General features: G+C 43.9%; 1 protein-coding gene across 1 annotated transcript; it reads right to left on the bottom strand.

Annotated features, from left to right (window-relative positions):
• Positions 1-640: 640 nt before the first annotated feature.
• Positions 641-5213, bottom strand: LOC141028628 (uncharacterized). Its single transcript, XM_073506109.1, has 2 exons — positions 870-5213; positions 641-654 (listed from the first exon to the last, which is right to left on the bottom strand). The coding sequence occupies exons 1-2, from the start codon at positions 2158-2160 to the stop codon at positions 641-643; spliced, it is 1305 nt and encodes a 434-aa protein (XP_073362210.1). The 5' UTR covers positions 2161-5213.
• Positions 5214-18489: the final 13276 nt, after the last annotated feature.

Genomic DNA, 18489 nt, shown 5'->3' on the forward strand with positions numbered 1-18489 from the left:
TGAATCATGCATTAAGTTATAACGTTTAATCTCTTTGTAAATCAACATATGCTAATGGGCTGGCCCGACAATTTTGATATACTGCAATAGCAAGATCTAGACATGATCCAGTTGCCATGAAGCATGGTGCCATAAGTCCTCCATTGCTAGCTTCCCATACAGATGTCATTAATTTATGCCTGAAAGAGAAATAAATATATAATTAAGCACAAAAGAAGACATAATTGGGTGATACCAGCAATGCTAACATATAATCAACATTATATAACACCATAAAAAGCAGAACAACGTCATCATAGGGAAAATAGCTACGCACTGATATTCTCCAGCACTGATTTTGTCCATCATTTTACAAGCTTAATTAGAGTTAATTTGGTTGTGTAGAATACAAAAGCAGAAGACCCTAAATCCGAATCAAAAAACATTGCATGGCGTAGTAGTACATCCTATTGTAAATCCCAGTTCAATTGTTCTTCTTTCATATGACGGAAAATTGCCGTAGAACAATTGTTCTGCATTTTCAGGGTTAAAAAACTATTATATAGTATCAAGTAGAATAAGATTGATGACGTTTGTACCCCAGTTCGAAACTCTTGTTTCACCTCCCACTCTGGTCGTCTACAACCTGTAGATGGGTAATCTAGTCCTTTGTTCCTACAAGCACAGAGAAAAAAAGACAACCATGGTTAACCAAGTGTATTATAAATAACAATATGGTTGCTATTATCATGCACCAAAAAAAACCCACATATGTACGTACCAATGCGCGGGAGAGCAGCAAGTTAAGATATGACACATAGGGCTACGGGGGCCTTGTGCACGGCCATTTAGGCTGCTCCGATCTAATGCCCGTGACCAGGTGCGGTTACTGATATGGTACTGTGCAAAACGGTTCTTGATCGGACGGTAGTAGACAATAGTATTGGCCTCGACGGTAGGAAATGCCTTGGAAGATACACAGATATTCCTTTGTCCCATGAATATAGTGTTTTCTCCGATGTCTGTTACCGGGATAAATTTCCCCAAGACAAGATCGGCAAGTCTATAGACAGTAATATGGGATAGGAAATCGTCGTCATGGCAAACCACTAAGATCTCCGAGCCATGCTCTACCAGATAGCACGAGTAGAGGCGCTTCTCTCTGGGGCATGTGAAGATCAGCTTTGGTGTGGCTCGATGGTGGTACGCTGCGTCCAGCTCGAAAATCAATGGTGAACCCGTCACATCGATTTCTGGAATATCAACCACGTATAGCTTGCCGTGTAATGAAACCGGATCTGACCACGCTGGGCATTCCCAACTGAGCATTGTCCATTGCATGTCTAGGGAGGTAGCCACAGCCACACCATCAAACATATTAAAGGTAAGCAAGACAGTGACGACTCCTGCAACAAACGAAGCACACGTAGAGATGAATCTCATCCGCTGGAGCGACCAATTTGTTCCCCCGGGCATTTGTGTGGCGAGAGTGGTGAGCCGTGGAAGCTCAACAATGTCACGGGTGAAAGGGTGTAGAAGACGGATGGCTGCGTCCTTGTCCCTCTGGAGGAGGAGGAGGCCACAGACAGAATCAAGAATACAGTGGTTCCTGAACAATGGCAGACAGACGCGGACAAAGGCACCTGAGTCTAGGTTAAAGAAGCGGATGTAGCCACCCAGCTCCGGATGTCCAGGGTAAAGGCCACGGTCCTCTGGGAACATCATCCAGCGGCGTGGATGGAAGCACGGATCAACAACCCCGCGGCCGCGTGGAGAGAGCGTGGCCGATCGCCAGTGCGCGCAGACGGCACGGAAGCGGACGTAGTCCAGTAGATCTCCTCTGGCCAGCAAGGCCGACGCGACCAGGCAAACCAAATCTGCATGCAGCGACTCCCAGGCTGGCCAGGAATATGCGCCGGAGCACACGTCGCGCGATGTGGTGCACCGGGTTGCCGGAGGCAGCTGGGAAGGAGACATGCATCTTCGTTTTACTGCGGGGAAGGTGGTGGAATGCATCTTGTTGTTAACTATGGCTGAAGTGACCGAAGTCGGCGAAATCGACGACGGAAACGAAGCCGGCTCGTGAGTTTGAGAGGCAATGCAAAACGCCGCCGGTCCAACTTGATTTGCTTCGGCCGTAATACCGTATTCGCTTCTACACATATATATAATGAAGAGCATCGACTACTTAATTATCGATGCCTTGTGCAATAAGAAAAACTAATGATTATGTTGTTCAAAACGGATACGAATCTGATGCGTGCAAGATAAGGACTCGATCGAATCCAGTTATTCTGTTTTTTCTTGGAAACTGGTTGAGACGAGTTTTTCTTTTTTTGCAAAATACTCTTTATTACTAAAAAATTATGGAGTACAATCTCGTAGAGCAACAGAGCCGGACCCTAGCCAACCCATAGTTCGACCATTAGCCCTACCAAAGTTTGCCATGGAATGACTAACACTATTGCCACTACGACATATACGAGTAATAGAAGAGTCACGTTCCTCCATACTTTGCTTGATCTCTCTGATAATACTAGTATAAATGCCCGTGCGTTGCAACCACTAGTAGAAAACAGGGCTTTGGCTGGGGCCTGGCCAGCCCATTAATCCCGGTTCTGTCACGAACCGGGACCTATGGGGCATACGTCCCGGTTCGTGCGCCCACGGGGCCGGCCGAGCCTCGGGAGGCATTTGTCCCGGTTCGTGTGGACCCATTTGTCCCGGTTCTAGGCACGAACCGAGACCAATGGACCTCGTTCCTGGCCCACAGACATTGGTCCCGGTTCGTGCCTAGAACCGGGACGTAAGGGGGTCCTTTAGTCCCGGTTCCAGCTATGAACCGGGACCAATGATTTGCCTATATATACCCCTCGCCTGCGAGCAGAGCACTCCACAGTGCTCTGTTTTTTCTGGCCGGCGAGGGGAGAGCTTTGTGGTGCTCTAGCTCACCTCCTATGCACATGAGGTGTTCGATAAAATGCCCGAGCCACACTAGTTAAGCTTTCTCCTCTCGAAGCTCGACCTCTAAGCTCTATTTTCCCCGAGATTTGTCTAGATTTAGCGGTCCGTCACGTCCCGTCCCCGTCTTTACTGCCGTCGATCGCCCGCGCCGATCTCGTCGCCGGCACCGCCGTGGTGAGCCTCTTGTTCTTATCTTCTTGGGAAAGAAAAAAAATTCTTACTTTAAATAGATACTTGTCTAATTTTTTTACTTTTATTATTGCTTGTTATTATATGGTGCGATGGTTTTGGTATCTGCCCCCGTCGGCCCTCGTCCTGGCTATGATTCAGATGTGGTATATATATATATATATTATCTTTTATAACTATTTGGTTCATTTATTGTTTATGACAATTATGCCCATCATGTTGACATATATTTTATTTATCTAGGAGGTAGTTGAACCGGAAATTCCAACCGACCCTATTGTCGAGAGGTTAAATTTAGTTGAAGAAGAAAACAATTACTTGAAGGAAAAAATAAAAAAATTGAGGAGGAAAGATGATATTGGAGTTGCATGTTGCGGATGTCGTCGATAATCACAAGATCAAGATGGATGCAATGCAGTTGAAGATTAGAAAGATTAGAAAATATGCCATTCATACCGAGGCTTGGTATCATTATACCGTTGGATCAATTGTTACCTTGGTTGTGATTATGATCGCATTTGTTGTTGCATTGAAAGGTTTTACATAGTTTCAATGTATGGTTTAACTAGATGCTCTGGACAACTATATGTTGTTCAATTTGAACTATGTATGTACTTTGTTTTAATGTGATGATGAACTTCTATTAATTTGGTCACTTATCTATCCATGTGAATCTGTAATGGTTTTTGACACACGTAATTATATATAATGCACGCAGATGAACCGGCAATGGATGTACGATGACAGACACACCTCCGAGTACATTAAGGGCCTGCATAATTTTCTCGAAGTGGCTGAGGCAAACAAGCAGAATGGTTTTATGTGTTGTCCATGCCCTAAACCTCTCAACTTTTTAGCACATGCTATGTGGGTGAAATGATGATATCATGCCAACTTTCAACCTTTTCAGAGTTCATTAGAAATGCTTTTGAATTTCAGGGTCTTATAGCGCAAAAAAAATCAATAAATGCATGAAAAATAACAAATGAAGTCAGAAAGGGTTGAAAATTGATGATGTGGCTTTGAATGGTGCATTTTGAACACACAAAAAGTCTAGAGTTCAAATAAGTTCAAAAGAAAATGAAATCCCTTTGTAACAGATGAGTTTCCGTATGAAACCCTGATACTTCGAAAGAGATTGTCCGTTTTGTACACGAAGTGCATCTAGTTTTTGCCGTAACCCTCTCAACTTTTTTGCACATGCTATGTGGGTGAAATGATGATACCATGCCAACTTTCAACCTTTTCAGAGTTCATTTGAAATGCTTTTGAATTTCAGGGTCTTATAGCTCAAAAAAAATCAGTAAATGCATGAAAAATAACAAATGAAGTCAGAAAGGGTTGCAAATTGATGATGTGGCTTTGAATGGTGCCTTTTGAACACATAAAAAGTCTGGAATTCAAATAAGTTCAAAAAAATGAAATCCCTTTGTAACATATGAGTTTCCGTATGAAACCCTGATACTTAGAAAGAGATTGTCCGTTTTATACACGAAGTGCATCTAGTTTTTGCTGTAACCCTCTCAACTTTTTAGCACATGCTATGTGGGTGAAATGATGATACCATGCCAACTTTCAACCTTTTCAGAGATCATTTGAAATGCTTTTGAATTTCAGGGTCTTATAGCTCAAAAAAACAGTAAATGCATGAAAAATAACAAATAAAGTCAGAAAGGGTTGAAAATGGATGATGTGGCAAAAAGTATCAAAGTATTTTCCGTTCAGAACATTATAAATAAAAACAAAATAAAATAAATAAGTAGAAATAAAATAAAATAAATAAGTAGAAACAAAATAAAATAAATAAGTATAAACAAAATAAACTTTAATAAATAAGTAGAAACAAAACAAAATAAAATAAAATAGCAATAGTAAGTGTTTTGTTGTAAGTAGAAACAAAATAAAATAAATAAAACAACAAAGAACACAAAAAAGTGCCACCTACTGGGCCACCACGGCCTGAATACCACTAGAAACCCAACCATGGGCCAGGATTCAGGCCCGCAATAGGCCCAGTAGGCCCACATGCACAAAGTGACAGGTAGGCCGGAAAGCCTGTAGTTGAGAGGAGCTCGAGAGGGTGGGCGCAGCAGCGCTTATAAACCACTCTCGAGCTCTCTCAGCTAGCGAGGTGGGACTAAACTTTTGGCCGCGATTGGCAGCACAAGGCCTTTGGTCCCGGTTGGTGGCACCAACCGGGACTGAAGGGGTGCATTGGTACCGGTTCATGGCACCAACCGGGACCAATGCCCCCCTTTAGTCCCGGTTGGTGCCACCAACCGGGACCAAAGGCCTTCGCTTCCCGCCCTTTGGGCTGCTGAAAAGAGACCTTTGGTCCCGGTTGGTGGCACGAATCGGGACCAAAGGGGGGGGTATTCGTCCCAGTTTGTGCCATGAACCAGGACCAATGCGCTGTGTATATAAGCAGGACTTGTAAATTTTTCAGTTTCATCGACCATTTACCCCCTGATGACGCCCAACTCATCGACGCCGCCAGGCTGCCCGTGCTCGCCGTCGCCGCCCCGCGGTCGCCGTCGTCTTCGCCGCCCGCTCCTCGTCGCTGTCGCCCCGGGCCCTTGCCCTGCCCCGACGCGCCGCCCCGCGCCCTTGCCCTGCCCCGACGCGCCGCCCCCGGTCCGTGCGCCCCTGTCCCGACGCGCCGCCCCGGCCGCGCCCGTTTCCCTGCCCCGACGCTGCCCCACGCCCCCGGCCTGCCCCGACCACACGCCGCCGCCACGTACGGTCCGACTGCCGGCCTTCCTCTCTGTTTTTTTTCATATATATGATGTTTTTTTTTTCAGATTATATGTATATGTGTGTTTATATGTATGTGTGTATATATGATTATATGTCCTGTTTTTTTTCAGATTTTTTGTTCATATATATGATGATTTGTTTTTTGCATTTTTATAGAAATATATATATGTATGTATGTTCTCTGTGTATATATGTTCATATATGCAAAAGTTAGATTTTTAGAAAAGTTTTATCTATGTATGAAAAAGTTAGAAGAAGAAAAAGTTTTATATATGCAAAAGTTACATTTTTAGAAAAGTTTTATATATGCAAAAGTTACATTTTTAGAAAATAAGAAGAGGAAGAAGGAGAAGAAGAAGGAGACGAAGAGGAGAGGAAGAATAAGAGAAATAAATAAGAAGAGAAAAAAAGAAGAAAAAAAGAGAAGAAGAAGAAAGGAATAGAGGAGAAGAAAAAAAATAGAATTCTATTTTTTCTTCTTCTCCTCTTTTTTTCTTCTTTTTTTTCTTCGATCTTCCCTCTATTCCTTTCTTCTTCTCCTCTTTTCTTCTTCGATCTTTTTTCCTCTTCTTACATGAGGAGGGGGGGGGGGTCGATATACCCCCTCCCCGATAACTTCGACATGAGGGGGGGGGGGGGTCGCCGAGGGTTCGAGGGGCGAGGGTCGGGAACTAGGGTCGAGGGTTCGAGGGTCGTCGAGGGGCCTAGGGTTCGAGGGTCGAGGGTCGGGAAATAGGGTGCGTAGAGGGTCACAATGTGCACAAGTTGATCCAAACCCTAGAAGCGCTGCCGAGGCCACCCAAATTTACCAAGTTAAAAGAGCGTTGTCGTCGAGGCCACCCCGAACCCTTGAAGCGTTGCCGAGGCCACCCCAAACCCTAGAGAAGCGTCGAGGCCACTAATATGATTCCTTGTTGTGATTAGGTAGCTAGGTCTACGTTTGCCACTAATATATCCACCTGCTGTCATGTTTGTATAATAATTGCCATGTTGTAATATTTGCAGAAACAATGGAGCACGGACGATACGAGGCAGCAGAAGAGGTATTGGGGGACATAATCTTAGGCGGAACTGATGTCTTGTCGTATCTTAACGGCAATAATGGTCTGGAAGGACAGGGTGAAGAAGCAGGCTACGGTGATCGAACAATGGAGGAGGAAAGACATGATTATGATGGCTCCGGTAACCGAATGCCGGTGCAAGAAGGAGACCGTGATGACGGCTCCGGTGACCGAACATAGTCCGACCAGGTATATATATTAATTAAGCCTGTGCTGACTAGCTAATTGATGCATTCATTGTTTTGGTATGTACACATATTAACTCTCGTGTTTCTTCTTTTTTCTAGCCCTCCGGATCAAGCACAACTTCGGTAAAGAAACGAGGCCCGAAGAAAAAGTTGCGCTTGGATGAAAGGTTCACGATCACAGCAATCGCACGCGATGGCCAATCGATTGAACCCATCCGGACCAAGGAAGCCTTTTCTGCTCAGTGCGGGGTTCTTGTTAGGGACAAGATCCCGATCAGCATCCACCAATGGTTTAAGCCTAAGAAGGAAGACCCTGAGGTGTCTTATGTCAATGATATGCAGAAACATGATCCTTGGACCGCGTTGAAGGCAAATTTCACCCTACCGCCAGAGGAGGATCCGGAGAAGCCAGTTAAAGAGCAATTGATCAAGTCTCATGCTCTTAAGAAGATGTTAGATCTATTCAGGAGGTGGAAGAATGAGCTGAAAACATCGTTTGTCGACCAAGAAAAGACATCAGAATTCACCGGCCGGTATGAGAAGATCAGAGATCACTGGCCCGCATTTGTGGCCCACAAGACATCGGAGAAGAGTAAGAAGATGTCAGCGACAAACAAGAAAAATGCTGCGAAGAAGGAGCTTCACCATCGCACGGGGTCAGGTGGCTACCTCAAAGCCCGGCTGTTGTGGGCCAAGGCACAAAATGACCTGCTTGATAAAGGGGTCGAACCAAAGACATTGAACTGGCCAGACCGTTGCCGGACTTGGTTCTTTGGGGTTGGCGGAACCTTGGACCCTGTATGAGGGAAGTGCGTTTGGACGAACGACCAACTTGAGATACCCGTCAAGAAGCTTCAGCAGTATATTGATGCAGCACAACAAGGGACGTTCGTTCCAGACAGAGAGAACGACGAGCTCACAATGGCCCTCGGGAATCAGGAGCACCCTGGACGGACATGAGGCACGCCAGGCTCCGTTCCGTGGAAGGCTGGGTTTCCGGACGTAGGCGGTTACAAATGTCAGGAGAGGAGGAAGAAAGTGGAGCAAACCCAACTCCAGGCGCTGCACGCAAGGGTACAAGGGCTAGAGGAACGAGAAGCAGTTCGCATGAAGCGACCTGCCGAAGCTACCCCCGAAGCTACCCCGCCATCTCAGCGGAGAAGCAGCGTGGCTTCCACCGAGCTGCTTCAGCTGGAGCCTGTCTTCACGGCTCCTACTAGCTACCCCGTGGATGCTATCACGGAGTCTCAACATTGCCACCTTATGACGCAATGGCACAACTTCAAAGTCAAGGCGGCTGTCGGCTCTGTTTGACCTCCTGAACCCAACGCAACTTTTCACTCCGTCCAATTCCAGAAGGATATGCTAGGGTGACGGTGGACGAAATAACGGAGGGATTTAAGGACCTCGAGCTTGACCACCCTACCGGTGAAGGGGAGACTCGGCTGGGTTATGCTCTCAAGACTCCATGCCTACGGCGGAAGGAGCTCATTAACCTTCCGAACTGGACGCCTCCGCCTCCTCCTCCTCCTCCTCCTCCTCCTCTTCCGGCGAGTCAGGGCACTCCGCCTCCTCCTCCGCCTCCTCCTCTGGCGAGTGATCAGGGCACTCAGCATCCTTCTCCGGCGTGTGGCGGCACTCCGCCTCCTTCTCCGCCTGCGCCGGCGCGCCCGAGCAGCCAACCTCCTCCTTCTCCGCCTCGTCAGCAAGGGCGGAAGAGACCCGCCGCCGCTCCGGCTGCTCCGGCGCGTTGTAGTCCTTCTCCTCTGCCACGTAAGCAAGGAAAGAAGACAGCCGCAGCCGCTCCGTCTGCTCCAGCGTCTAGCAGTACAGCTAGAGGCGGGAGGCAATACAGATTCGGTCCATCTCTCAAGCCTCTAGAGAAGTTACCATACGAGATGAGTGTGGAGGAAAACGCGGAGATCGTGAAAGCCGAAGTGAGGGACTTCTTTGCAGCGGTGAAAGCAAAGAAACATCCACCTCCGGAGGAGAAGATAGATCCGGTGAAAGTAAAGCGCACTGTCGATGCCCTGAAGAAACCACCACCGTCTCGACAGAAAAACAACTATGAGTGCATTACTGAAAAGGTATATATCGATGCGGAGCGGTCGGGAAGTACTATCAGTGATCGAAGGTTAGCAGAATGACGAGCTGGGAAAAAAATTGCCCAGCTCGACGAACAAGCGAACCAATCGTGCCCCCCGCTCAAGTTGGTTAGCGATATCGTTTCTAATCATCCGGAGATTTTGCCCAATACCAATCTTGGAGATTACCTGCCCGACGATGTACATTATGATTTCTTGGAGGTGGACGAACACAAATACCATTACGGGAAGCCTCTCGTCAAAGATGAAAGATCTCTAACAACGATGATGCGAAGATTCCATGATTGGTACATGGAAACCTGCAGAGAGTCTAGGGGGACGGATACTTTGAAGCTGAGAGTTAAAGAGGAGCACGACCTCGTTGGAATTGATCTGTTGTCTATTCCATTTGAGGAGTTCTTCTAGTTTTTCAATCAGAAGGCCCTCGATAAATTAATGGTCACTTGCTACTGTCTGTAAGTACTACTTCTGTCATTAAGTCTCTATATATAGCTCAGCTCTTTCATTGCATGTATTTATAATTATCCTCACTATATTATGCAGATTGAAGATCGTCGAATGCAGAAAAGCAGAAATGTATGATATTGGGTTCATTAACACAAATCTCATAGATGAATTTATGGTTAAATTTTAAGCCAAAGAAACCGAGGCCAACTTGCCCAAATCGTTGGTAATAAATCAAAACAAAGATAAAATACTCTTTCGTTACAACTTCAAGTGAGTGTTACTGTCTTGTGCATATTCGGTTTCCCTTATTACTCGAGGTTATAGTAATGTAATTGATGAGTTATGCATGCGTGCGCAGCTTCCACTATATTCTCCTGGAGATTGAGCTTGAGCAGGGACTAGTAATCGTCTTAGACCCGAGACGAAAAGATCTCGAGACCTATGCGGACATGACTAAAATTCTCAAGAAGTAAGTTCAATCGATCATTATCGCACCATATCGGCAACTTTTTGTTCATTTCCTGATGTCAAGTAATTATTTTCTTTGTTTCGGAGGGTTTGGAAAGTATTAACCGCACAATCTCCAGGACTGCCGAGGGAGCTGCAATTTACATACCCGAAAGTAAGTACTACTAGCTAGCTAGTTCCGTGCATCTCCCGTTGATTCTAGCTACTTTCATTAATGCCATTTATAATGCTTTTATTATCAGTTTGATTGACCTCTATTTCTCGTAAAGTGCTTGTGCCAGGAACAAGGGAATGATTACTGTGGATACTACGTGTGCGAGTTCATCTACAACGCGACTTGCAAAAATAAGCGGTGCTACTCTAAAAGCCAATATGAGGTGCGTAAGCAATAATATTCACAATTTCATTTTATTACACCATCATTTCTGTTGAGTTTCATTCATATATATGTATTAATCACCTTCTTCAAATTAGACGTGGCGGATGCGGAATGAACTCCTACCAGAAGATCGCATGAAAGCAATTCAAGAGGAATTGGCGGGAGTCTTTCTTGACCACGTCATCAATAAAGCCGGAGAATACCATGTTGCAGCTGAGTTCATATATAATTAGGGGATTATATTGTAAGAGATCTTAATATTGTATATATATAGCCAGTAGCATCGGATAGATATACGAAAACTTGTTGTTCGCCCAATCTCTCGGAGAAGGAGATGTCGATATCACTTCTCTCGGTATGCATATGTTCATGACGAACTTCTGTACTTAATGGTTTCCTTCATTTGCTTACTAGCTAGCGTGTAAAGGGCCTCTCCATACGTATAATACGCAGCGTCGACCAAGCACGGAGATAAGAGGGCTTTCTATTAGCTAGCTAACACCCTAAATTAACCCTCCAAAACCCCCAAAACCACCCTCTTTCAAAAAAAAAATCTCAGCTCCTGCCAGCTGCTGACGCATGGATGCCTTTTGGTCCCGGTTGGTGCTACCAACCGGGACCAAAGGTCCTCGTGCCTGGGCTCGCCGCAGCGGCCACGTGGAGGGCCATCTGTCCCAGTTGGTGTAAAAACCGGGACTAAAGGTATAGGGCTTTAGTATCGACCCTTTAGTCCCGGTTCCCCAGCCGGGACAAATGGCCCTTTTTCTACTAGTGAACGGGCAAGAAAATCGCAAAACTTACTTTGTGTGCATTACACATCATTTCTTATATCCAATTCTGATAAACATCAATGATAAGGGTACACTATTGTTGCTTTCCGAAGCATCAAAGTGGACGTGAAGAAGCTACGTGCATCAAGCTCTCACCTTGAACATAACTTGATGGCACTGTTGCATGCCATATCCCGAGTTTGGTAACAATAAACATAATGGAGACACATATTTTCAAAATCTCACCTTTACAAAATCATTCAGAAAAAGTAGAAGCTTATATCTGACAGTATGCTTGACAATATGGTTATTGATATGGTTCAAAAAGATGATAACATGCACTACTAGAAAAAAGGCTATTAGTGGCGCACCTGTTTTTGCTATTAATGGTGCACTATAGGTGCTCCACTATTAACACGCCACTAGTAACAAATAGTAATGACGCACCTCTGGTGCGCCATTAGTAATCCAGATAGTAGTGGCGCACCACCTGGTGCGCCATTACTAACCATACATGTGCGCCACTGGTAAGATGAACAGGTGCGCCACTGGTAAGATGAACAGGTGCGCCACTACTAAAATTTTGAAATCTGGATCTGGATTTGGTACGAATTTTTTTTTGCAATTTTTTTCAAATTTTGTTCTGGATCAGGTACGTTCTTTGTGCCGGGGAGCTCCACATGTGGCTAGAAGTAGAGGGAGGAGAGGAGGGAGGAGGAGGAAGGAGAGAGGAGAGGAGGAGAGGAGGGAGGAGGAGGGAGGAGAGAGGAGAGAGGGAGGAGGAGGACGAGGGAGGAGAGACCGTGAGGAGGAGGGAGGGAGGAGGAGGTCGCCGGAGAGGAGGAGGAGGAGGTCGCCGGAGAGCCGTGAGGAGGAGGAGGAGGTCACCGGAGAGGAGGAGGAGGAGGTGGTCGCCGGAGAGCCGTGAGGAGGAGGGAGGAGGAGGTCGTCGGAGAGCCGTGAGGAGGAGGGAGGGGCATGGAGGAGGGGAGGAGGAAGAACAGGTAGGTAGAAAAGGGAAGAAGTGATGGAGGGGAGGAGGAAGAGGAAGAAGAGGTAATATATATAGTGGTTGTGGCGTTACAGACTTAGTAGTGGCGCACCATGGGTGTGATGCGCCATTACTAGTTTTGAAATTTCAAAACTAGTAATGGCGCACCACTACTAATTTTGTTTATTTTTTTGAATTTGGAAGGCGGGAAAATTACTAATGGCGCACCACACCCACGGTGCGCCACTACTAAATTTTTTTATTTTTTTCGAATTTTATTGCCTCCAGATCTTAAAAGCATCGTATTTTTTTTCTGTTAGGTTTTTGAGGATTCTAGAAAATCGATAACGGGCAAAGCCCGTCAAATTCGGATGTAACTTTCCGAGTAGATGATTTTTCATATAAAAAACTTCGGATGTAACTTTTCACACACACGCAGGCACACCCCCACCAGACATAGCAATGGCGCACCGCACCTAGGTGCGCCACTGCTATGCTACATAGCAGTGGCGCACCTAGGTGCGGTGCGCCATTGCTATGTCTGGTGGTGGGGGGATGGACCCAAAAAAATAGCAATGGCGCACTGTTCTTGTGGTGCGCCATTAGTAAAAACATAGCAATGACGCACCTGATTCTGGTGCGCCGCTGCTATATAGCAGTGGCGCACCACCATCATGACGCGCCATTAGTAGAGATATTGGGGATAAGCCTTTTTCTAGTAATGACACCAGGACGTGCACAAAGATTAATGTGAAACATGAAAAGGCATGATTCTCTCTCCCCAGTTTGTACTATTTCTCACCGTTTCACCGCTCTTCTAGAACAAAGTAATACACAACTTGACACGTGTCTAAAATAAACACTTTAAAATCTGAATGTATCCAAGTTGTCATCTTTGGTTAGAACTTTATAAGGTCCTTTGAGCATCAAGTCCAGCTTGCTGGATCTATCAGAAATTAAAAATTGATGTTAGCGTTTGAGAATACATATCCATGCCAATTTGACAAAATGATTTGCAGAAGTTCCTTTCATATGAACAAAACCCTGACGAATCAGAACATGAACAACCTGATACAGTACAGTAAGAGAAGCAAGAACAAAATGATTCACAAAAAGTACACTTTCCTATACATAGTCTGTTGCATGTTATAAAAACCAGAATATAGTCTGATGCTGCAGGATCAAGATCTTCAAATTATCTTCAATTGCTTGTATTTCACTCAGATCAACCTTTAATTTGTTTTTGAAACGACCTTTAATATTATTAGGTAGCAGAACACTTTTGATTGCAACACTCTGTGTGCAGCTAGTCTGACCAGTGGCATGTGGTTAGTAAATCCAGAGAGAGAATGGAGGTGCCTTCCTATATAATAATGAGAAAACATAATTCTTTTACGAAGAAGAAGAAAAATCATTATTGTGTGCTGGACTATTTAGCTCGTTGGCATCAATTGTCAGTCTTTTCTTAAGAGAGAGAACATCAACTATTGCTCTTAAAATTAGTTTATGTCCACTCAAAAGTATTAAAGCCACTCTTAACTTGCATGATCTGCAAGTATTTCAACACTTCCTTATGGACTCTATGGCTCGGAGGTCCAGCTTAATAACGATCTAAAGTTAAAATGGAAGCAAGTAAGGAAGCAAAAGCAGTCTATTAGGAGGTCTACCTCACAAACACATAGCTGCAGTTTCCTAATATAATCTAAATATATTTGAAAAGGTTGATTGTATTAAAACGTCAATAACCGACCATGAATAATAATTTTTGGCAAATAGAAACAACAAAAAGCAAGTTAATCATACACCATGAGATGCGATAGGTATATTAAATTTGAACTTCTTCTGCTGAAACAAACAAATTGTGCATGCAGTTTTTTTAAGCTTTAGCATGAGAGAACAGTACTTTGGCAGTGACTGAGTTTCTTCACCGGCACACTGATATTGACTATTACATGTATCCGTTTCTACTGCATGTTAGATGAAAATCTTGATTAATTTGCTTACCTGTGTAACCTAGGATATCGCAATGCTCATAACAAATCTAATGACGTGTCTCACCTAACGTGCCAAACTCTGTTTTTTTCTTTGTGGGGGAACCTGCCAAACTCTATTATGATCAAATCTTTAAGATAGAGCTCCAATCAAGTCGCTCGATTTAGAACCTTTTCAGTTTAGAGTTAGTAGCATGTAGCGGCCAGGTTTTCTTATTTGCGTTGGCTTGTTGCCTTAATAAAATGTTCCTTTTCCAAAATAATAATATTACAAGCACATAGAGGCTAAGAAACAGAAACTTTGTCTAAATGGATTGATACATCTATCTATACATTTGCATATAACCTTAATCTAATGGATGCAGAGCATATCACCGTTTCCAATAAACTAATAATCTAAGAGCACATCATCAACTACGGAGGCGTTGTGTTTGAAGATCGATGTCATGTAGAAATTTAGAGCGACATTGTGTTGCTCGCTGATGTGTTGTGAATTTGCAACCTTGAGTTTATATATGAACTCACCATGGGATAAAGCTAACATGATATATTGAACGCAAATTAATAAATTGGAGGGACTTAATCTAAATTATAGCAATCGCAGACCTGTGACCATGAACTGACTACATTGCTGTCCCAGCACAACTCTTCGTCTTGGTCAAGCGCCATGGAAACCTAACCTGGAGCAACAGGAAGGGAGAGTGTTGGGCCTTCAGAACCTGCATGTGTGTCAAGTTATACAACATGGATTTGTTAGCAATTTAGTCCCATCAGATTTAGTTCTAAATACTGGTATTGCGACTGAAAGATCATTTATATTGTTACAGAAAAACTACCGAATGAATATGGATTTCAGTGAGAATTGCAAGAAAATTTTATATAAATGTGCTATAGATTAAAAAAATGCTAGCCTTGAACCCTTTTGCCATAGAAAAAGGAACCACATACATACAAATCTATATAGTACATGTACTAGAGGCAACTAGTCTATACCTTTTTTTGAGGGAAAGACATCATGGCTAGCTTTATTGATTTAACATAGGCATTACATCGTCCACAAGCGAAGAGATCAGACAACCCTGAACTCGTCTGTCTAGTTTAAAGAGGTCTTATTACAATAAGAAAAGTTAGCTAGCACATGCGCCGCTTGATTGGAAGAACGAAAACAATGCTTGAAGACAACCTTCCCTATTAAAGAAGAAACATCCACACATTCCGCGAAAATTGTTGTTGCAGCATCCCACCATCTAGATTGGCCATCACAAAAGTTTATGACGTTTAAGGAATCTGATTCCGCCTCCACACGAGGAAACTCTAGGGAGTTTGCAAACACTAGACCATCACGCATCGCCGTTGCTTCAGCCATCATTGCATCTGCAACATGAGGTATATATTTGCATTGTGCTGCTAAAAAGTTCCCTTTATCATCTCTAATTACAGCTGCCGAAGCTCCTGCACTTTCATCTGCAAAATAGGCCGCATCAACATTTACCTTTATGAAGATGAGGTCTGGTTTTGTCCACGTACTTCATCTCTCTATTATCATTTTGTTTGCGATTAGCTTCATGATAATTACTAGCAATTGCCAGGACGGACATATGCCACCGCGTGGGATGTGGTGGTCTACCATCATGAGTGAGTTCACGTCTTATCCACCATAAGTACCAGTTGCCCACCATAAGAGCTTGTTTGGCAGTAATATTTGGTTTCAGTGACAAGGGTAAATCTGGTGCAAGGAGTAGATGTTCCAATATAACTGACCCTGAGCGATCAATCAACTTTGCTTCCTCAATCATTCCCGCAATGCCTAGGCGTTCCCAGAGGTGCTTGGCATTGCAACAATCAAACAGTAGGTGGCGGAATCTTCCGCATCTTGATGACATATAGGACATGCCCCATTAGTTCAAATATGACAGTTCGTGAGTATGGACTCTAGCGGAATAATACCATGTAGAGCACGCCAACAAAAAATTTGAATTTTACGTGGGACCTTTTGTTTCCATAGTGTACTCCACACTGCTGGAGTTCTTGAGCCTCCAGGTCGTGCCATCACCGTTGCATGTGCCGGGAAAGATCGTATCCATTGTACTTTGTATGCTGATTTCACAGAGAAAAACCCTTTATGATCCGGGTGCCATGCGATAAAGTCCTCGAAAGCCCCATAGTTTAGGGGAATTTGCAAGATCCTGTCTACATCAACCGATATGAATATAGATCTGATCAGTTCCTTGTCCCAAAAACCAGTCATAGGGTCAATTAGATCATATACTCGTGATATCAGTGTTTGCCCCCGGTTTGATAAAACTCTCCTGTCCGGACTAGACGGTATCCAGGGGTCGCTCCAGATGTTAATGTTCTCACCGGTACCAACCCTCCAGATATACCCCAACTTAAATGTTTCAAGACCTTTCATAATGCTTTGCCACGTAAACGAAGCACCACTCTTCAGGGTAGCTTGTAATAAACTTTCATTAGGGAAGTATTTAGCTTTCAATACTCTTGCACATAGGGAATCCGGGTTAGTGATCAACCGCCAAACTTGCTTTAGAGCATGGCAAGATTAAAAGAATAGAGATCTCTGAACCCCATACCCCCCTCTCTTTTTGGGTAGCAAAGCTTCCACCATGTATACCAGTGCATTCTTTTGTGTTCCTCATCATCCCCCACCAAAATTGTGCTATGAAATCAGTTATCTCCTTGCATAGGCCCTTGGGCAGGCTGAAAACAGACATCGCAAAGACTGGCATGGCCTGGGCTACAGATTTAAGTAATATCTCTTTCCCTCCAGTAGACAATTGTTTCTCCATCCATCCCTTCAATTTTTCTTTTTATTCTGTCATAAAAATGCCTGAAACAGTCAATCCTATCTGCACCCACCATAGCTGGCAGCCCAAGATACTTATCTGATAATTCCTCAGTATCAATGTGTAACTCCTGGCATATTTCAGTCCTAGAAGTTGCAGGTGTATTAGGACTGAAAAAAATACTAGATTTAGCCAAACTCACCAATTGTCTCGAGCTTTCACAGTAGGCATCTATAACATATTTCAGTCCTAGAAGTTGCAGGTGTATTAGGACTGAAAAAATACTAGATTTAGCCAAACTCACCAATTGTCTCGAGCTTTCACAGTAGGCATCTGGAACATGTTGTAAGGAAGCTGCATTTAAAACGTCTGCTTTCATGAGAATCAGAGAATCATCAGCGAATAAAAGGTGTGATACTGATGGTGCATTTCTACACACTCTAATTCCCTCTATGCCACCAGCTTCTTCTTCAAACTGCAATAAACTAGAAAGACCTTCTGCACAAAGGAGAAAAAGCTAGGGGGAGAGTGGACCCCCCCCCCCCCGCCTAATACCCCTAGTCGGGGTGAAAACATCTGTCTCCTGAGAGTTAAACCTTATTTTGTATCTAACAGAGCCAACACAAGCCATTATCATTTCAATCCATTGTTCATGAAAACCCAACTTCACCATCATATCATGCAAAAAGGACCATTCCACCCTGTCATATGCCTTGTGCATGTCCAATTTAACCGCACATAGTCCAGTCTGACCAGCCCTCTTCTTCTTTATTTTATGCACACATTCATAAGCTATAAGGATATTATCTGTGATCATCCTTCCAGGAACAAATGCACTTTGGGTAGGGGAGATAATCTCAGGCAATATATTTTTCAACCGAAATGCAAGCATTTTAGAGATGATTTTATAAAGAACATTACACAAGTTTATGGGATGGAAGTGAGTTACCAGTTCTGGACTGTCAATCTTGGGTATCATGACAATAGTTGTGTCATTCCATTCATTCGGAATCTGTCTTGAATTAATAGCAAATAGCACCTCATGAGTGATCTCATCTCCTAGGATATGCCAATATTTCTTAAAAAATATTGCATGTAGTCCGTCAGTCCCCGGAGCCTTTAAATCCCCAATGCTAAACACTGCTTTTTTAACATCATCCGCTGAGAATGGTGCCATCAAGAAATCATTCATCTGCTCAGTTACTTTGCGTTGAACCTTTTGTAAAAGATTTGGATTTGTATGCTGCACCTCCGAAGTAAACATGTGAGTAAAATAATTCTGAATGTGAGTGTTTAATAGATATACGAAAACTTGTTGTTCGCCCAATCTCTCGGAGAAGGAGATGTCGATATCACTTCTCTCGGTATGCATATGTTCATGACGAACTTCTGTACT

The sequence above is a fragment of the Aegilops tauschii genome, unplaced genomic scaffold (assembly GCF_002575655.3).
Source record: "Aegilops tauschii subsp. strangulata cultivar AL8/78 unplaced genomic scaffold, Aet v6.0 ptg000261l_subseq_110980:251851_obj, whole genome shotgun sequence".
NCBI classification, from domain to species: Eukaryota; Viridiplantae; Streptophyta; class Magnoliopsida; order Poales; family Poaceae; genus Aegilops; species Aegilops tauschii.

Excerpts from the sequence above, each read along its gene's own strand:
- LOC141028628 (XM_073506109.1), bottom strand. The coding sequence starts at position 2,160 with ATGCTCTTCATTATATATATGTGTAGAAGCGAATACGGTATTACGGCC.